The following is a 19,531-nucleotide window of genomic DNA, read 5'->3' as shown; positions in this document are numbered from 1 at the left end:
GTACACTACGATAGCCACAAATCGTGCACGAATGACATTGCATCCTAAGCTGTACTTTCTCATTATCCAGTGATTACTAGTGACATACTTGTAACGTCGATTTCCAACCAACCTGCAATGCTTTGATAGCATGGGCTTTGTGTTTTCCTCCCATGCAAGTGAAGTGTTCGTTTCCACTTCCCCTTTGTGGCATAAGCTCGAGGGCAAAAAACGGGCGAGGCTGCGATGTGGGAATGAGTTGGGTTAAAAGTAAAGCATCTTGCCATGGCCAGTTCAGGATAGTTCTAGACGAATACCGCTGGCCAACGAAGACCGCATCAGAGCAGACTATGTTCGTGATTGTGAGTCTTCGTCAATCCGCCTCGGCGCATCTCAGTTGCCCATTCGCGCTTGCCTCGTTGACGCGGCCTCTTCTTAATCGCCGTTACTGAACTCCAGCCCCAAGTCCTAACCTCTCTTCCGCAATCTTGACGATCTCCTCCCAAGACATCATTGCCCCGTTCCCGGTGTCGCCGCAAGCGAGCGTCTTCTCTATCGGCCTCAGGACCTCGAACCACGGCCAGTCTTCCTCCAGGACCTTGACCTGCTTCGCGGTGATTGGGTGCATGTACATGGCCGAGTTCATGGCGGTGGCCACCAGAATCTTCTTCCGTCTTCCATCGATGAGTCCATCCGGATCCCATGCGCGGATGACGCTTGTCTGGTGGACGCATCAACAGAGAGTGTAGGCTGCGTGGGAAGGGGGCATGTCGACTTACTAGGAGGTTGTCCGAGAAACCATTGACGATCTTGGCCAGTGTGTTTGCTGATAAAGGCGCGACAAGCATCAGATCCGCCCCTGGACTGACATTAGCTTTTTCACGAACGGAATGAGGACAAGCTCTCCTCGACGGCAGCGAATGGCGGCGACTTACACCGCCGCAGCTCGATGTGCAGGATGGACGCCCCGCGGCGCCACGGCTGCACCCACTCGTCCGCATCGAGGTGCAGGGCTTCGACGTTGGGCAGCGCTCGGATGGCGGCGAGGGAGGGTTGTTCGGCCGTCGAGCCGTTCAGGAACTCGGCCGCGGAGGCCGTGAGGATGACCCGTATCGACAGGTTCTTGTGGTGTCCGAGGGCCTGGATGATGTTGGGTAGTTTGATGGTCGCGACGGAGCCACTGCAGGCCAGCAGAAGGTGGGTCTTTCCATCCGACCGGGAGGCCGCCACGGAAGCCGCAGGGTCGTTGGAGGTCCCGACGTGAGACATCGGGGGGTTGGTTGGCTGCTATGACCAGGCATTTAGCTTATAAGGCATTTGCGCAGGTGCTACGCTGAGTGGGTTGTCAAGTACTCTCTTTGTTGGTGTGAGATATTCTGATTCCAACATATGAGACGCAAGTAAATCATACCAAGGGGATCCCATGTAGAAGGTATCAAAAGGTTCATGTATGGTGAGAACTCATCGCCAGTAAAGCGCAGGCTTAAGAAAACTCACTCCAAATAATAAAAGGCGACTCACATTTGGTTTTCAGGTAAAGACGTCTTATGAGATGGTGTTCTTGATAATGTGGTACTTTGCGTATGTATGTATGGTATCAAGTTGCTCGCTCTGGTAAGCGATGCTACAACGAAGTTACGATATAAGTTGAGTCAAGTGGCACAGGATACTCTTAGTAATCATCTTTCGAAGGTGCTGCTGATCCGGCCCCGCCACCGAGCCGGGCCCTTGAGGAACTCATATCAAAGAATCGATCTCAGCATGTTCCCAATTGCTTACCAATGGAGACTAGTTTTTGAATGTCAAGTTTCAATTATAGGTGTCTGCCAGAGTACATGTGCATATAGTCTAGTCATGTGCAACAATCATCGTTTCGGACCACCAGGGATCCCAGTGAATCTGGGGACTGCAACAACTCAGCTGAACCCAAACTCAATTGTAAAATGGATGGCTAATTTTGAATAAGGAATAAGACTAGTCTAAAGGCAAACTAGGATCAGTGACTAACAGAGCCCCCTAACCTTTGGAAGATTCAAACAAAAGCGAGAGAGACGTGGACGACAGGGTGATTAGCTAATGCATCTGGACTGGCAGCACCAATCTTATTGGCCAATCAAAGCCGACCCACCACCCTGAGCCGTTTTGCGGGGTCCTAAATTTTTTGCTGCTTCTTACGGACCGCGCCGACTGAAAAAGAAATAAAAATAAAAAGTGAAATCTTGCACGGCCGAAACACGCATATCCCCAGCCCAACAAAAAAAAATATCATGGCGGCGGGCAGCAGCACCTCTTCCTCCCTGACGTCGACAACCAACACGCTCACCTTCGCGCCCGGTATGGCCGCCCAGCTCCCCTCCGGCGGCGTCGCTGACGTGCGAGCCCTCTACGACAACTTGGGCGCCGAAACCCGTCACGCCTTTCTCCAACCGCCGTCCGCGATCCCCTCCGCCTCGCTGCAGGTCGTCAAGGACACGCTGGATGCCTTTGCCGGACAGATCAGCGACGAGCAGCTGCGCCTGCTGAAGGAAGCGACAAGGAAGCGCAAGCGAGCCGAAGGCGGCGCAAAGGTCGACGTTCTCAAGATCCGGAAGGTTCATGTTGATGGGTTTGAAACGGGCCAGGTCTGGCAGCAAGCCCGTCGCATTATCCAAAGCGCTTTGAACCACTCCAAGGAGACCCTGAAGGAGCTCGAGGAGCGAAACGAGGTTGCTATAAACGGGGTCAACGGCGAGGAGACATCTGTCGATTCTGACGAGGACTCTGAGCTTGAGGAGGGCTCTAATGACGAGGAGGTGTCGGATTCCGACTTGGACGGTGTGGAGGAAGAATTCGAAGAAGAGGAGGCCGAGGGTTCCGATGTCGAGGGCCTTACTGGAGATCTCGAAGACATGGACGAAGACAAGGCTGGAGAAGATGAGGAGGAGGACGAGGAGGAGGAGGAGGACGACGACGACGACGATGATGCAGAGGAGTTCGTCGAAGACCCTCACGGTCTCAACGACGGATTCTTTTCCATTGACGAATTCAACAAGCAGACCCAGTGGTTCGAGGAGCAAGACGCCAGAGGAGACCCCAACACGGATGCAAACAGCGACGACGAAGATATTGACTGGACCGCGGACCCGCTTGCGCCATCAAGCAAGTCGGGTTCGTCAAAACGTAAGGGCGGCGACATGGAGGAGGATGCCGGCTCCGACGAGGATGAGGACGAAGAGGACGGTCCGACGTTTGGTGACATGGACCTCAACGCCCCTGAAGGTGCAAGTGATGACGAGGACATGGATGACGCCATGGGAGACGATCAGGAGTTTAACGCAAATGGTATCTACTTCAAGGACTTCTTCGCGCCACCGGCAAGGAAAAAGGACGGCAAGTACAAGAAGAAGAGATCTGTTCGCTTTGCGCCCAAGCCAGTCGCCGAGGAGGATGTCGAGCGTGCCATGGAGGACGTCAGAAGGGATCTCTTCGAAGACGAGTCGGACCACGGAGACGACTCGGACGACGCTCTGTCAGACGCCTCCGCCGGCGACCCAAGGTCGCGTAGGTCCGCTCACGAGAGACGCCAAGCGAAACTCGCCGAGGAGATCCGCAAACTCGAGGCCGAGTCCGTTGCCAAGCGCCAGTGGACATTAACGGGCGAGGCTTCTGCCGTCGAGCGTCCCATGAACTCTCTCCTGGAGGAGGATCTGTCCTTTGAGCACCTGGGCAAGCCCGTGCCCGTCATCACAGCCGAGGTCAGCGAGGGCATCGAGGACCTGATCAAGAGGAGGATCCTCGCGCAGGAATTTGACGAGGTCCTCCGCCGCCGGCCCGACGCCGACCTGCCCCAGAATACGCGCCGCGGGCTCATCGAGCTCGACGACAGCAAATCGGGCAAGGGTCTCGCGGAGATCTACGAGGAGGAGCACATCAAGAACGCCGACCCGGACAACTACGTTAGCAAGTCGGACGAGAAGATGAAGAAGGAGGAGCAGGAGGTCGAGAAGATGTGGAAGGACCTCAGCGCCAAGCTCGACTCGCTCAGCAGCTGGCACTACAAGCCCAAGCCGGCGGCGCCGTCGCTCACGGTGGTGTCGGACGCCGCGACGATCGCGATGGAGGACGCGCAGCCGACGACGGCGCAGGGCGTCAGCGGCGGGCAGAGCATGATCGCGCCGCAGGAGGTGTACAAGGCCGGCAAGGAGACGGCGGAGAAGGGCGAGGTGGTGGCCAAGAGCGGGCTGCCGATCGCCAAGCAGGAGATGTCGCGCGAGGACAAGCTGCGGCGGCGCAGGCGCGAGAAGGAGCGCATCCGCAAGGCGGGCGGCACAGACAAGAAGCCTCTCGGCAAGAAGGCGCAGATGCAGAAGGACACGATGGCGGACCTCAAGAAGGGCGGCGTCAAGGTCATCAACCGCAAGGGTGAGGTTGTCGACGTTGACGGCAACAAGGCCAAGGCGGAGGTCAAGTCGACGAGTAGCACCTTCAAGCTATAGAAGAAAGAGGGGGGCGGCGATGATGACGGAGCCTTATCTTCCCAGGTGCCCACGGCGTTGAGGCTCGGATATGGAACACAATCTGGGGAAGACCCAAAAAGCCCAGGGCGTAATTTTCTCATGTATCACATAGGATCTGTCCCTGGTTTCATTCGGGACGAAATACAAAAGTTGGTCAATTCACATTCAGGGAAGCGGATTCTGGTCCCAGACAAGCCGTCGCCGCGCCAAAAGGTCTTGAACCCAAAGTCCTGCAAATTGGTCGGCTGGCCGAATGACAAACCCAGAATGGTTCCAATGCATTGGATTGAGCAGACAGTCCCACCCGATGCCGGCGCTCGAGGGTTCAATAATAGTGTACAAAGAAGGTAGTTGGGCAGGGATGGCAGACGAGCCGTTGGCCCAGGGGTCCGGCGGGCCAATCACATAGGGGAGAAAGCACTTTGTAAGTGACATCAAAATCGGTCAGCGGATATTACATAATTCGCACTGTGCAGATTTATTATACACGATTTGTTATGGGCGGGGAGGGGCCGTCCTACGTAAGGGGAAAAGACAATGGTATGTTGGAAATGAGGATTGGGGCCCCTTTGGTTGGGCAATTGTTATTATTAACTGTAATGCAGCGTCAGCAACCCCCCCCCCCTCTCTTTCCCACTCTAAACTCTTGGCCACAGTCTATCCCTCGTGCCTCGTCCAGGCCATGCTTGTGAGGGCGGGGATGCCGCCGCTTTCGGACCCCCATTGCGCAACGTAGGTAGTAGGATTAGGTATGCCTTGCCTTTTTTCCGTGTGGTAAGTAAGAGATCTGATAAAGATACCGTAGAGTCTTGCATCTCCGTCCCAAGTCCCGTCGCCTCCCCAAAGTCCTTTCCCCAATTCTTCCTCCAACGTTTTACACGCCACGAAAACAACCGAAGGACCGCTACAACGATAACCAACTTGAATGGCTCCTCCGGCCCGCGGAATCACTCAAACCTAAACTGCCTAGGTACTTACTTTAGGTACCTCCATCTACGCAATACCGTGTGGCGACTTTGGCAGATTACGGTGCGCACCCCGCCAACCCCTCATCGTTCCGGCGCTTATCAAGCACTGCCGTCCTACAGTACCGTCTCCCGCTAGACAGTTGGGTTTTTTATTTTATTTTTTATATTTCATTTGACTAATCCGCGAAGTTTGTCTTCGCCCTCTCTTCTCCTCGCCCAGCAAAAAGACCACAACTTCTTCCAACATTGTTAATCGATTACCTTCCCTTCATCTCTGGCGACCGTTCCCGTCGTATGCCAACAGAAAACCCCGGTGATCCCGCAAAGCAAAACACCAAAGCAGAGTCCGATCTACGCTCTCAGCGAGTCACCATCTCCAAAATGGCGCCCGCCGTCGTAACCCTCGACTCGACCCCCGACTTCGACGTCTCCCCTTCCTCAACCACGACCGCCTCCGCGGCCCCCGCGAAGCGTACCTTGCTCCTCGCGCCCCCCTCCATAGCCTCCCACCCGCACAAGCTCCAGACTGTCCTCGCCTCCTATGACCGCGCCACCACGGACCTGCAGATGCTCGACCGCCTCTCGGCCGGCCACATCTCCCTCCCCGCGTCTGCATACGACTTCGTTCTCATCCTCACGGACGCCGACGGCTCCCGCGTCGAGTCCACCCGCCTCCTCTCCGACCGCGCCGTGCTCTCGGCCGTCGCCGACGCCCTGAAGCCCTCCGCGGAGCTCAAGGCCCAGGACGGTGGCAACCTCGCCAACGACCCGGCCGTCGCGCGCGAGGCTGTTCTCGCGGGCCTGGTGACCGCCGCGGCCGGCGGCTTCACGAAGCCCGACTACGGCGAAGACCAGGTCGTCACCTTGAGCTTTGGGAAGAAGAAGACGGCCCCGGCGTCTGACGGCTCTGTGCCGCTGGGCGGCAGCGGCAGGCCCACCACGGCGCCCCCCGTCTCCGCGCCCCCCGCGGGCGTCGGCTTTGTCGACTTCAGCGACGACCTAGATATGGACGGCGACGACGACCTCATTGACGAGGACACCCTCCTCACGGATGCGGACCTCTCGCGCCCTCTCAACATCCGTAAGTAACCAATCCCGTCCATTTTCCAAAATAAAGAGCGACATAAGAGAGCTCAAGGGCTCTCTCTCGCTCTCTTTGAGCTGGCACCCAACTAACACGTTCGCGAAAATAGCCCCCGAATGCGCCCCCAAAGCTGGGAAGCGCCGCCGCGCTTGCAAGGACTGCACCTGCGGCCTCGCTGAGCGCATCGCCGCCGAGGACGCCGCCGCCCGCGCCTCCGCTGACAAGGCCCTCGCGGCCGTCAAGCTCGGCGCCGACGACCTCGCCGAGGTCGACTTCACCGTCCAGGGCAAGGTCGGCTCCTGCGGCAACTGCGCCCTCGGCGACGCCTTCCGCTGCGACGGCTGCCCCTACATCGGCCTGCCGCCCTTCAAGCCCGGCGAGGAGGTGCGCATCCTCAACAACGATATCCAACTATGAAGAAACGGGATCACTCTTCTTTTTATTTCATTTTTTCTTCCATTCCCTCTTTGGACAGAAACTCGGGTACTGGCGTTCAATTGTCGTGGTGCGGGAGGAACCTGGCACCACATATCACGATATACATATATCTATATCCGTCGGCACATGCATTTTGGCGGGATGGAGTGGGGGGGCTTTGGGTGGCGGCAGAGCCAGCCGGCCAGTCAGCCACATACGGTGAAGGATAAAAAGGCGCTTTCGCTTGTGACAAAATAATGGGTGGTGTTTTTCACTTTGGGCGTAACGAGAGAGATTCAAAGAGACGACACACTTGTACGTGGAGAGAGTAGGGAGACCGGAAGGGGGGGCGGAATCATTGGTAATGGGCATGGTTTTGTTCTGTTTTGTTGTTGTAGATAGATGGGTTTCAGACAAAGCCAAAAAAAAAAAAAAACGAGAACCATCGTTTGCCCATTTGAGTGCGGACACTTATTTCATTGATCTATACGTAATCAGACAACACAAAAACTCCGTCCCGTGATGGATTCCCGAGCGTTATCTGTGCCCCTCATTAAATAATGATTTTCGCTAAACTCTCCAATGCAGGTTTTTTTTTTCAAGGAGCATCAATAGTTCAACCAAGCCGACATATCCTCCACAGACCGTCGGCTCCCTCTACCGCCCTGAGCGGCCGCCGTTCGATCTCGAGGGCTTCTCGTCGTGAGGCTCATCGTCGCTGTCCCCTCCAACACTGTAACGATCCTTGTCCATCTCCACCGTCGGCGTCGTCACGTGCAGGTCGTCCAACTCGCTCTCGTCAAAATCGCCCGTCTCAACGTCACGGCCGGTTCGCCTGTCGCGGAAGCCCTCGAGGCCGCGGGTGGTGCCGCGCTGGGCAATGGGGGGTGTGTTGCCCATGATACCCGAATAGCCTCTGCGCTTGCGGCGCTCGCGCCAGACGTACCAGCCCCAGGCACCAGCAGCGATGATGACGATAACCAGGACGATCTCACCAGATCGGTAGTACGCCTTCCACTTGGCCTCGTCCAACTTCTTCTGCGTCTCCGCGTCAGCGGAGGTGCCGTTCTTGCCAATGTCGCCGACCGATGTAGCGGGGCCTTGTTCGCCATCGAGGCGAGAGTCGGTGGGTGTCCCGCCAACGGAGCTGATATCCACGTTCATGAAGCGGTCGAGCATGTCGCGACTGCGGCGGGCGTAGTCGAAAGGGACCATGTGGGAGGAGTTGTAGAAGAGGATGTATGTGAGGTTGCGGGCCTCCTGCCAGAAGCCGGCAGGCTGGCCCTCGACGGTCCAGTCGCGGCGCGGGGCCCAGTTACCGGGGGTGAGCTCGAAGCCCTTACCGCCATTCCATTCCATGTCGCCAATCATTGCTTCGGTTCCCATGTAGTTGCAGATGAGGTCTTCGGCGCCGGAGAAAAGGACGATGGGGACCTCCTTGAGGAGATCGGGCAAGTAGTCCCTTGAAGGAACCGAATTGGGGGCTCGGAAGGCGGAACCGACAGCTCCGTTGCATTCCGTCCAACCCGTGGTCTTCTGGGGTTTGATGTGCAGGGCGCTGACGACCTCGGCCTTGCGGAGGTAGGGCGTCAGGTTGACCAAGTCTGGGGGCCAGTTCATGCCGCAGGAGGGGAAGGTGTCGCGCAGGCGGATGTCATACATGTTGATGCACTCCCGCTCGCCCTTGGCGTTGACCTTGGCCGTCTGCTCGAGCAGCTTCTGCAGGACGGATTCGCACTCGGTGAAGTCGACAGTGTTGGTGACAGCCAGCGATGTGCGGCAAATACGCCACTGCTGCTCAAGCTGGAGCGCAATGGGCGAGCCCTTCTCGATGAGCTTCTTCTCGTAGGCGTACTTTAGGTAGGCATCGTATTGCTCTTTGGGGGAGATCCATGCGTTGCCCATGAGCAGACCCTTGAGCTGCCAGGGGGTTTTGACTCCGGGCTTCTTGTTCCTCTCAAGGATGTGTTTTGCGATATAGGGGATGTGCTGACCGGCATATGATTCACCTGAGATGTAGAGCTATTTGGCTGTTAATATGGAGCTTGTAAAAAGCATGGTTCCGAGTGTTTGACTTACGTCGTCGTGCTCGTACTCGGGGAACATGGCGAACCACTTTTCGAGAAACTGAACAAACTGATCGGCCATCTCGGGGAGCTCGTGCAGGTAGCTGTTGGTGTCGACAAAGCTGAAGCCGGTGCCGACGGGGTTGTCGACGAAGAGCAGGTTGGCGAACTCGTTCCAGGAGCCGTTGTTGTACTCGAGATGGTCCGGGTCCTTGACTCGGTAGGGGCCGATCTCCATCAAGGCGCCGTCCTCGGAGCTGCAGCCGGGGCCGCCATTAAGCCAGATGACGGTGCGCTGCTTGTTGGCGATGTGCTGGTTCTGGAAATGCCAGAAAAAGATGTTTCCGTTGTGTTCGGGAGTGACTTCGACGTGTCTGGGAAGAAATGGGCGTCAGCGGGATGATTTGAAAGGTTGCGATGCGAGCTTCCCCATAGGGGTCCGACGGGGATACGACAGCAGCAGCATCTGTGCTCACTCACCCAGCGTGCATCTTGATGAAGGGCTCCTTGGGTGCGCCGGGCAACTCGTGGACAAAGTAATCGGCGGCACTCTGAGCCGCCACGGTTGGAGCCCACGATGCCAGCGCAAATAGCAGCGCCGGCACTGTCGATAGGATAGCCATGATGGGGGAAGTGTTGGCCTCCCCGAGGCTACCTTTGAAGAATTAGATGAGAGTTGGTTGGGGGCGTGGTCCAACTCGGTCGGGGTTGCATTAACGTCTCTCTTTCTCTCTCTCAGTCTCTCTCTCGGGGAAGCGTTGAAGGAGGGGAGGAGAGGAACAAGCAACGGCAGCGGAAGAGATGCTGCTGTTGAATAGGCAGTGATGTCGGAAGGGAGGGCGGAGGATTGGGAGGGAGGAGGAAGATTGTGAAGCGAAGGGAAGGGGGAAAAGAGATGCGACGCGAGAGATGCGTTAGGATTGTCCCGTCCATCCGGATCTGAAATGTGTACACGTACTCTACTACCTACCTAAGTAGGTACACTAGGTAGGTAAATACGGTGCTTTTCCCCTTGTCTCATTCCTCGCAGGCTGCACTAGTGTATGTACTGAGGTACCTACACCGTAGTCAGCCCCTGTCTTTCTCGTTCGCCCTCCCACACCCCGGCTTGACACCACCCGTCACACACCCAGCAACTGACTCTCAGTATGTCTCTTCCCGATACCCGCCCTTGTTCCGCCTAACGAAATAGGTTGGGGCGGGCGAGTGCGTGTTGTGTGGCACAGACTGGACTGGACTGGGCTGGACTGGGCTGGGAAGGATTGGGAGTGGTTCTCCAGCACCTACGGAACACCTACCTCCCTTTCCTCTTATCGACCAGCGGATGATAGCGCAGCCGAGAGGTGTGGTGTGCCGCATGGGCGAAGACCCAGCTGTGGCGGTCTCCAAACAGGGGCTGGGCCTCCATTGTAAAGCTTTGAAGTCCCCGGCTGTTGCTGATGCACGGCAGCCGCTACAACGTCGTGGGCGCTGAATGAAGCGCGCTCTCATTACATGCTGTTTTGCGTAGTAGATTGTGGGTATGTATGCATGCATATACTTTACGTACTGATCAAGGTGTATAAAGTAAGATACCTACTTTGTAGGTCGGTAAGGCAGTACGGATACGGTGGTACAGATACCTAGCCTAGTTGCCTAGGTAGGTAGGCACGTAGGCTGTGTCTAGTGTACACTACGCACCAAGTGCATGGTAAGCGCTCGCCTGTGAATCCATCACTAACAAACCAAACCGATACCTAGATTAGTCGGCCAGTATGAATACCTACATGCGTACGAATGAAGGACTAGACGCGAAGCTGGCAACAGCCGGCCATCTGTGCGTTCCCGAAACCCTTGCAAGGTCGTCCCGTTGGCTTGGCGTTGTCGATCGAACCTGTTCTTCTCCTATATTTCTTTCCTCGACAACTGTCAGACCGGGAGCAGGACGGAACAATATGCCCAGGAGCGTCAGGTCAGCGACGCGAGTAGTGTACCCTCGTATTTTGGCGGCGGTATCCAGAAGGACACGCCCAAATCCCATACAGATCGCCGTTCCGGGGGTGACCAGGTCTGAGGGGGGGGGGGGGGGGCGCACACCGCTTACATAACGTCCTTTTCCCTGTCTGCCTACCTGCCTTCAGGTACCTACCTGCCTGCCTGACTACCCGCCTACCTACCTATGAATACTGTAGGTGCCTATTGGCAGGTCCCCTTGTCAACCTTTTAGCCATGTAAACCCTGAGACAGCAACAGACCCTGCCCAAGCATTCATTTCTTCTTCTCTCAGTCCCCATACCAAGACGCATGTTCATCTCACACTGACAACCGTGACATTGACAGAAAAGCGCCATCGACGGCGCAACTGAGGATGATGAGACCGCTATCATAGTATCCACCACAGTCTAGCCCCCCCAGCCGTTGGTTGCCAAGTAAAGGGTGAAAGCCAATTCTGCGGATGGTCACCCGCCGAAGTAGGTACCTCTCTCTCTACCTTGGGCAGGCTGAAGAGTCGTCCAGGTTAGGGCACGTCTAGCTAGGTGTTGATTAGTAGGTAGCGGTTAAGCATTGCCTAAGTGCCCGCGATGGCTTGAAAGCCACAAGTGGAGAGAGTCGAGCGACAAGCGCTTCCCGAACCGATTTCTCTTATCCGTCGGTGGCTTCCCAAACAAGCGTTTGACCACAAATCTCAGCCCGTCCTCGTCAAAGACCAGACCAACCCCATCGGCTCAAAACGCATTACGCGGCCTCCCTTTCCATACCATTTCCAGCCTTGGCCCAGTCGCACCTTTGACGTCCACTGGAACGGTCCCGAAATAGCACTACAATGCCAGGCAAGACCTACATCGTCGAGCACCTCGACCCCGAGCTGGGCCCCTGGTCGGAACTCGAGTACATCGCCATCGCCAAAGAAACCCACGCCGCCGCCGGCACCTTCCTGTTGTCCTCCCTGCCCTCTGGCTTCGTCGCCCCGGACAAGCTGAAGCAGGTCCCGGCCTTCAAGGCCGAGGCCCGGGGTGTCGAGGAGCTTTACGCCCAGGACAAATCCCGCGTGTGCCTGCTCGACCCCGCCGCCGCCAGCGACCTGAGCCCCGACGACGGTGAAAAATTTGACGCCTTTCTTTTCGGCGGCATTCTGGGTATGGGTTTCCATGACGAAATCTGACTTTTTTCGACGGCTCGCGATTTCCGCTAACCTCCTCCTCACCAGGCGATGACCCCCCTCGTGGTATTTTCCCTCGGTTCTAGCCCCCCCGCGCAAGTGTGAGCCATCTCTCTGACACCCTCCCTTCTACAGACCGCACCTCCGAGTTGAGGAAGAAGGGCTTCGAAGGGAGACGCCTGGGCCCAACTCAGATGACCACTGACACGGCCGTCCGTGTCACGAGACTCGTCGTCGAGGAGAAGAGTATGTTCGGCCACCTCTGTCGCCTTCCCGGGGCTGCCTCGCTAACGGACAGCAGCGCCCTTAGATAAGATCCCCTACGTTACCTACCCTGAGCTAAAGTTCAGTGCCTATGAGAGCGCCGAGATGCCTTTCAAGTATGTCACGGACAAGGATGGTCAGCCAATCATGCCTGAGGTGAGATCCCAGTCTCTCTCTCTCTTTTTTTTTTCTCTCTCATAAAAATATCGAGTAAGGTAATGCTAATGACCGTTTCTAGGGTATGGTTGAACTCATCAAGATGGATGCCGATAAGGGAATTGATGATGAATTCTTCTGATTGATACCAACCCCAATTGAACATGAAACGTTGTTTAATAAGCTCACACGGCCGATGCACGACTTCATGGAAATTCCGTGACGTTGCGTACATCTTGCAAATTTGGAAAAAAAAAAAAAAGAAAAAAAAATCGCCATCATCTATTGAAAAACCATTTGCGTTGGAACCTTGCAAGCGAATTCGTTTTGTTGCATCGTCAGAATAATTCTAGACCTCGCCATACAGGAGACAAGAGCGATAGAGGGTACCGAAATGATAGGAGACAGATAGCTCTCGGTCCATTTCGAACCTCGATGCCGCGCGCGCAGGTTTGATGCCGGTCATTGTTGACCCCGCACCGGAGATCGGCCATCGCTTGACGGAGGGAGGCATGTGAGGCTTCAATGCTGCGGTTGGCCTGCCCCTCGTATCTGGCTGACCGTCCATCCGCTCTCCAACTGTTATCGTCCAAGAAGACGAGCCGAAGGCAATACAGTTTCCCCTCTGGTCGTTGGTCACCGTCTGCCGCCGCCTATTCGTCCTGCTCGGAGGATCTGTCCCGCGCCATCCTTATCAACTCGACTTTCCTCTCTCGGCCTCACATCACACCGACCTCGAGTTTAATCCCTGCTCCTCGTAGCTCTCATTCCCGCCCCGACAATCCGAGATCCCCTCATATCTCGAGGTTGCTCTCAATCCTTGGCTTCTCGTAACCTTTTGCCTAGACATGCCTGTTGCTGTCCACCTCGCCATCATCAAATATCAGTGATACCATCTGCTTGGAATGAAAAATAAAAATAAAAAGGAGAGAGAGAAAAAAAAAATGTCCAACCCCCAGATCGTATTCCGCCAAACAACCTTCACGGCCCCGTCTCTCCTCCTCTCCCGCCGCCGTATCATTTCCCGCACCACCGTCCATGCCCAGCTCGACCAGCTCCGCGCCAACGGCCAGTACGACTGCTTCAAGCTCGTATGGCACCCCATCTACGACGACAAGTCGCGCTGGCCCGCGCCCCTGCATCTGTTCTGGGACAGCGACGTCGCCAAGTGGATCGAGGGCGCCTGCTACTTTCTGGCCGACGAGTACGACGTGGAAGTCGATGCTGCCGTGCGTGAGCTGGTTGAGATGATCCGGGGCGCGCAGCACGACGATGGCTATCTCAACGTCCACTTCTCTGTCGTCGAGCCGGGGAAGCGATGGACTAATATCCGTGACATGCATGAGATGTTGGTCCCGACCCGAATCTGATAGGCGCGGAGCAGTGCGTAGCTCATGTCTTTACAGGTATAATGCCGGGCACCTCATCGAAGCGGCCCTCGCGCACTCGCAATACTACAGAAACGACCGCCTGATGGAGCCGATCGAGAAGTACATCGCCCACATCCGCCGACGCTTTGGCCCGGGAGACGGCCAGCTGCGGGCGTACCCGGGACACCCCGAGATCGAGCTCGCCCTCCTGAGGTTCTACTCGGTGACGGGCCTCCGGGACGCATACGATCTCGCCCGCTTCTTCCTCGAAGAGCGCGGGAGCCCCGCGGGCCAGGACGGCAAGCACTTCTACGACTGGGAGGCGGAACAGCGCGACGAGCCGCGGTGGAAACGGCCCAACTCCTGGCCGATGGACAGGTCCTACTGGTACTGCCAGGCCCACGCGCCCATCCTCCAGCAGCCCGCCGTGGAAGGACACGCCGTCCGCGCCATGTACCTCCTCATCGCCGCCGCCGACCTGCTCAACCTCTCCCAGACGAGCGCGCCGTCGGCGGAGCTCCGACCCCTGGCCGCTGCCGCCGACTGGCTCGCCGCCCTGCGCCGTCTCTGGTCCAACATGGTCGACAAGAAGATGTACCTCACCGGTGGCGTGGGCGCCGTGGCGCAGTGGGAGGGGTTCGGCATCGACTACTTCCTCCCGCAGGGCCCCGACGAGGGCGGCGGCTACGCCGAGACGTGCGCCTCGGTGGGCGTCATGATGCTCGCCGAGCGGCTGCTGCACGCGGACCCGACGCTGGACGGGCGGTACGCCGACGTCATGGAGCTGTGTCTGTACAACAACGTCATGACGGCCATGAGCCTCGACGGCAAAGCCTTCACGTACGAGAACCAACTCGCTAGCTGCGCGGCTGCGCCGAGCGAGAGGGAGGACTGGTTCTGGTGCGCGTGCTGCCCGCCGAACGTGACCCGGCTGTTTGGGAGCCTGGGCGGGTACCTGTGGGACTACGGGGGCGGGGAGGGGACGGCGTCGGTGAACGTCCACCTGTACACGAGCGCCGAGGTCAGGTTCCCCGCGGGGGAGGCCGAGGTGACGCTTTCGCAGGAGTCGAACTGGCCGTGGGAGGGCCGCGTCTCGTTCCGGCTCGGGGGCGCCCAAGGCCTCGAGACCAAGATCCGGCTCCGCATCCCGGCCTGGGCCAATGGCGGGTTCACCCTCACGCCCGCGCCGCCTCCCGGGACGTCCGCGCTGGAGAGGGGGTATCTCCACCTGAGCCCGGCGTACACGGCCGCCAACGCCGCCTTCACGCTCGACGTCGACGGCTTCGCGCCGCGGTACGTCGCGCCTCACCCGTACACGAACCAGCGCACGCTGAGCCTCGCGCGGGGCCCGGTCGTGTACTGCGTCGAGGACGCCGACCACCCCTGGGAGAGGAACCACTTCAAGGACATGGCGCTCAAGAGAGGAGGCGAGGTCGAGGAGGAGTGGCGGGTCGACCCGGGAAGCGGGGAGGGGTATTTCGCGCTGAAGACGGTCGGGTGGGAGAGGTCGCCGGAGGCCCTGGAGAGGGGCGAGGGAGGCATCAGGAGGGAGCTCGTGTTTGTGCCGTTCTATTTCAGGGCGAACAGGGGCGGCAAGGGGCAGATGAGAGTTGGGCTTAGGGATGACGGGCGTTGAGGGCTCGGATAAGTCTAGATTGCGCGATACGTATGTATCTGATTTCCTGCTTTTTACAGTAATGAGCTGTAAACAAGGTAGGGACTTGATCTGATTTTGAGTCAAGCTCCTGGCTTTTAATGCCTAAACATAAACAATACGGAGGCCCAGCGAAAGCGGCCGGGGAGGAGTGCAGGCCCGGAAGCCTTGCGTAGAAGCTACCCAGTTCTCCGCTTCGCTCAACCATAAGATTTTTATTCATGTTTTCATTCACTTGGAAGTCGGTTCAAACATGTCCCTACAACTGCTCCTTGGTAACAACCTGGTCAAGCCGTCGGCGTCACCTCCAACATGTCAAAGTGCAAGAGAGATGACATATACTGTGCAGTGATTGGCGCCGAGGGGGTACCCACTTGGAGCTGGAGGTGCCGGTGAGGTCGGTAACAACATGGTCCAAGCTTCCTCACCGAGCTCACCTCATTACATCACCCAGTCTGCCATCCGAACAATTTCGTATTCATCATCAACTGCCCTCTCTACGTTGACCAAGCCCGCCCCCCCCTTTGGACGCACCACAACACACAGCCCAAAATGTTCTCAAGGACATTCCTCCGCTCAGTATGCCTAGAATCCCCCCGAACCCGCCCCCTTTCTCCCCTTTCTCGAGCGGGCAATCGCTAACCCCGGAGCGCACAGAACTTCGCACGGCAGGCCGTCCGCCCGGCCGCCCGCCCGATCGCCTTCCGGGCCCCCCTCCCCTTCCTGACCCAGCACCGCCTCCTCTCCGACGAGACGCGCAAGGCGATCGAGAGCGCCGTCGGCTCCGCCCCCGTCGTCCTCTTCATGAAGGGCACCCCCGAGACACCCCAGTGCGGCTTCTCCCGCGCCACGATCCAGATCCTCGGCCTGCAGGGCGTCGACCCCTCCAAGTTCGCCGCCTTCAACGTCCTGGCCGATCCCGAGCTGCGTCAAGGTAACGCTGCCCGCGGCCCACCCTTTGACCGTGGATGATTCGGTGCAAGAGTGTGGCACGGGGGTTGAAGAAGAAAAGAAAAAGCTGACAAGGGTAACAGGTATCAAGGAGTTCTCCGACTGGCCCACCATTCCCCAGCTCTACGTCGACAAGGAGTTCGTCGGCGGCTGCGACATCCTCGTGTCCATGCACCAGAACGGCGAGCTGGCGAAGCTGCTCGAGGAGAAGAAGGTCCTCGCTGAGGCCGAGGCCGAGGCCGAGAAGAAGGAGTGAGTAGTACAGGGAGGATAGAGGCTTGCTGTGTGCGATGCGCTAGAAGGCGTTTGTTTCTATACAACTGTATCATATCGAACGGGTGACGGCCACGCGAGGAACGTGCCCGCCGCGGCCAATGGAGTAAACTTCATTGGCGAAACCCACAATTTCGAATCATGTCAAAAACTTGACGGCCCCCGTCCATCGTTGGGATGAACCGTCCGGATCGTTGGAGCTGCTACTACTGATGAAGCCGTCACGACGCAGCGCTACGTCTCCCCCCCCCAAAAAAATACGTCCATCAGGTGTTTAGGGGCATTTTGGATTCCGGACACCAGAGCCAAGCAGCCAAAGATATGTACGGCACTAGTTCTTGGAGAGGGTTTCCTGCTCAAACTTGCTACCGTCACAAATGGGAGTCGAGCCCGGCGGTTGGTGGTACTTCCGGTTTCTTGTACATGGCATTCGCTTTGAATAAACCGTATTACTAGGAAAACCCCCCAGACCAACCAACCAACCAACTAATCAGTGACCTACCTGCACCACTACAGCGCCGGGTACGCGGCGCCGTCGCCGCGCGGGTCGCTCCCCGCCGACCACACGCCGGTCCCCTCGACCGGGTCGACGCTATACCTGATGATCTGGCCGCGGCCGAAGACGGACCTCTCAGACCCCGTGACGACCTCGACCTTGTGACCCAGGCTGCGCAGGCCCTCCACCGTCTCCTCGGGCATGCCCTCCTCGACGCTGACGGTCCAGTCGAAGTCGGCGTCCCTGTCGGGCAGGCCGGCGACGACGCACACGCGCGGCGCGTCGAGCGCCTGCTGCGGCGTGAGGCCGGCGACCAGCTGGCCGAGGAGCACCTGGACGTGGCCCTGGGGCTGCATGAAGCCGCCCATGACGCCGAAGGCGCTGTGCAGCGAGCCGTCGGACGGGTTCGTCGCCATGGCCGGGATGATGGTGTGGTAGGGCCGCTTCCCGGGCTCCAGCCGGTTGGGGTGGTCGGCGTCGAGGCTGAAGTTGGCGCCGCGGTTCTGCAGCGTGAAGCCGCAGCCGCGGGGGATGATGCAGGTGCCGAACCCGCCGTAGTTGCTGTTGATGAAGGACGCCGCGTTGCCGTGCTCGTCCGAGACGGTGAAGTAGACGGTGTCGCTGCTCCGGAGCGCCGGCGAGGCGTGCTTGGGCGGCTCGCCGACGTGCAGCGTCTGCGTGGCCCGGTTCGGGTCGAAGAGCTTGGCGCGGGCGGCTGAGTACTCGCGCGAGATGAGGGCGGCCGACGGCACGGGGACGACGTTGGGGTCCGTGACGTACCAGCTCGCGTCGGTGAAGCCGAGGCGGAGGGCCTCGATGATGGCGTGGAGGTAGGGCGCTGTGTTGTGGTCCTCCGGAGACCAGGCGGAGACGACGCCCGACGCCTGGAGCTCCTGGATGATGCCGAGGGCCATGAGCGCGACGATGCCCTGGCCGTTGGGGGGATGTTCCCAGACCTCGACGGCGCCGTCGTCACCGTTGGTCTCGGCGCCGTGGCCGTTGGCCTGGCTCTTGAGGGTGGGCTTGAACTTGAGCGAGATGGGGTCGACGGGCTCGCTGCCCTTCTCGAGGTGGTACGCCAGGTCGTCGAGCTCGAGGCGGCCGCCCAGGTCCTTGACGACCTTGACGAGCTCCTCGGCGACGCGGCCCGTGTAGAAGCCCTTCTTGCCGTCCTTGGCGAGGGCGCGGAAGGTCTGCGCCAGGGTGGGGTTCTTCATGATCTCGCCGGGGTTGGGCGCCCTGACGCCGTCCGCCGCCTTGGGGTCCTTCTTGAGCATCTCCGAGAAGTTGGGCGACGCCTCTCGGATCTGTCTCTCGGCCGAGTTCCACTGCTTTCGCCGTCAGCATTTCTTGACTCCCGCTTGCTCTTCCGCGCTGGGACGGAAGAGCGACGGAAAAGGGGGGAAGGGGGATGAGACGTACGGAGTGGCTCGTCAGCTCGGAGACAGGGAAGCCCTTCTCGCCGAGCTCGATGGCCGGGGCGAGGACCTGCTCGACGGAGACCTTGCCGCTGCCGAAGCGCTCGATGGTGTCGATCCAGCCGGCGGCGGCGCCGGGGACGGTGACGGCGTGAACGCTCTTCATGGGGATTTTGCCCGAGGCGCCGTCGGCGATGCCGAGGTCCTTGCGGACGGCCTCGAGGGTGGCCCTCTTGGCGGAGCGGCCGGAGCCGTTCATAGCCGAGACCTTGCCGGTGGCGGCGTCGTAGAAAAGAATGAACATGTCGCCGCCGATGCCGGTCGAGCAGGGCTCCGTTATGTTCAGGCCGGCGGCTAGGCGATTCCGGACGTGTTAGCCATAGCATACCGTGCATACCTCCCACTGCTACTACTGCTACTACCACTACCTGTGCTCAGCCCCCGGGAGGAGTGAACTAACCGACTGCGACGGCGGCGTCCTATCCGGAACCCCCAATCAGCTACTGCGGATGATGCATCGACACGAGATAGGGTTGACTTACAGCGGCATTGCCACCGGCGCGAAGCACTTCGATACCGCATTTCGCGGCCAAGGGCTGTGAGCAGGAAACGATTCCCTTGGTGCTGTGAACGACGCTCCGGCGGCTCGCGTACCTCGCGAAGTCGCCCGCCTGGGCCGAGTGGAGGGACTCTGTAGTGAGGGGCATGATGAATCTCGTCCTGGTGCGGGGTTGTTGACCAAGATGATGACGACAAGGAGATGGGGGAGCGGGGGGAGGGAGGGGGAGGGACTTGTATTA

General features: G+C 58.6%; 8 protein-coding genes across 8 annotated transcripts; 5 read left to right on the top strand and 3 right to left on the bottom strand.

The window, feature by feature from the left end:
* Positions 1-424: 424 nt before the first annotated feature.
* On the bottom strand, positions 425-1,248 carry GLRG_04168 (flavoprotein; the record flags this gene model as incomplete). Its single annotated transcript, XM_008094853.1, has 3 exons — positions 425-700; positions 759-838; positions 915-1,248. The coding sequence occupies 3 exons, from the start codon at positions 1,246-1,248 to the stop codon at positions 425-427; spliced, it is 690 nt and encodes a 229-aa protein (XP_008093044.1).
* A 998-nt stretch (positions 1,249-2,246) lies between these two features.
* On the top strand, positions 2,247-4,454 carry GLRG_04167 (uncharacterized protein; the record flags this gene model as incomplete). The annotated part of the gene is made up of 1 exon (XM_008094852.1): positions 2,247-4,454. The coding sequence occupies one exon, from the start codon at positions 2,247-2,249 to the stop codon at positions 4,452-4,454; it is 2,208 nt and encodes a 735-aa protein (XP_008093043.1).
* Positions 4,455-5,824: 1,370 nt separating this feature from the next.
* Positions 5,825-6,944, top strand: GLRG_04166 (anamorsin family protein; the record flags this gene model as incomplete). Its single annotated transcript, XM_008094851.1, has 2 exons — positions 5,825-6,524; positions 6,637-6,944. 2 exons carry the CDS (start codon positions 5,825-5,827, stop codon positions 6,942-6,944), a joined length of 1,008 nt encoding a protein of 335 aa, XP_008093042.1.
* Positions 6,945-7,601: 657 nt separating this feature from the next.
* GLRG_04165 (serine carboxypeptidase) lies at positions 7,602-9,633 on the bottom strand (the record flags this gene model as incomplete). The annotated part of the gene is made up of 3 exons (XM_008094850.1): positions 7,602-8,966; positions 9,024-9,384; positions 9,491-9,633. The coding sequence occupies 3 exons, from the start codon at positions 9,631-9,633 to the stop codon at positions 7,602-7,604; spliced, it is 1,869 nt and encodes a 622-aa protein (XP_008093041.1).
* A 2,180-nt stretch (positions 9,634-11,813) lies between these two features.
* Positions 11,814-12,711, top strand: GLRG_04164 (uncharacterized protein; the record flags this gene model as incomplete). The annotated part of the gene is made up of 5 exons (XM_008094849.1): positions 11,814-12,126; positions 12,198-12,215; positions 12,285-12,395; positions 12,451-12,569; positions 12,652-12,711. 5 exons carry the CDS (start codon positions 11,814-11,816, stop codon positions 12,709-12,711), a joined length of 621 nt encoding a protein of 206 aa, XP_008093040.1.
* Positions 12,712-13,513: 802 nt separating this feature from the next.
* Positions 13,514-15,575, top strand: GLRG_04163 (uncharacterized protein; the record flags this gene model as incomplete). The annotated part of the gene is made up of 2 exons (XM_008094848.1): positions 13,514-13,917; positions 13,976-15,575. The coding sequence occupies 2 exons, from the start codon at positions 13,514-13,516 to the stop codon at positions 15,573-15,575; spliced, it is 2,004 nt and encodes a 667-aa protein (XP_008093039.1).
* Positions 15,576-16,145: 570 nt separating this feature from the next.
* On the top strand, positions 16,146-16,800 carry GLRG_04162 (glutaredoxin; the record flags this gene model as incomplete). Its single annotated transcript, XM_008094847.1, has 3 exons — positions 16,146-16,172; positions 16,251-16,527; positions 16,628-16,800. 3 exons carry the CDS (start codon positions 16,146-16,148, stop codon positions 16,798-16,800), a joined length of 477 nt encoding a protein of 158 aa, XP_008093038.1.
* A 527-nt stretch (positions 16,801-17,327) lies between these two features.
* Positions 17,328-19,438, bottom strand: GLRG_04161 (gamma-glutamyltranspeptidase; the record flags this gene model as incomplete). The annotated part of the gene is made up of 4 exons (XM_008094846.1): positions 17,328-18,641; positions 18,736-19,085; positions 19,192-19,210; positions 19,274-19,438. The coding sequence occupies 4 exons, from the start codon at positions 19,436-19,438 to the stop codon at positions 17,328-17,330; spliced, it is 1,848 nt and encodes a 615-aa protein (XP_008093037.1).
* Positions 19,439-19,531: the final 93 nt, after the last annotated feature.

This window comes from Colletotrichum graminicola, assembly GCF_000149035.1.
Source record: "Colletotrichum graminicola M1.001 genomic scaffold supercont1.13, whole genome shotgun sequence".
Lineage (NCBI taxonomy): Eukaryota > Fungi > Ascomycota > Sordariomycetes > Glomerellales > Glomerellaceae > Colletotrichum > Colletotrichum graminicola.
This window is presented reverse-complemented; position numbering and strand designations above follow the sequence as displayed.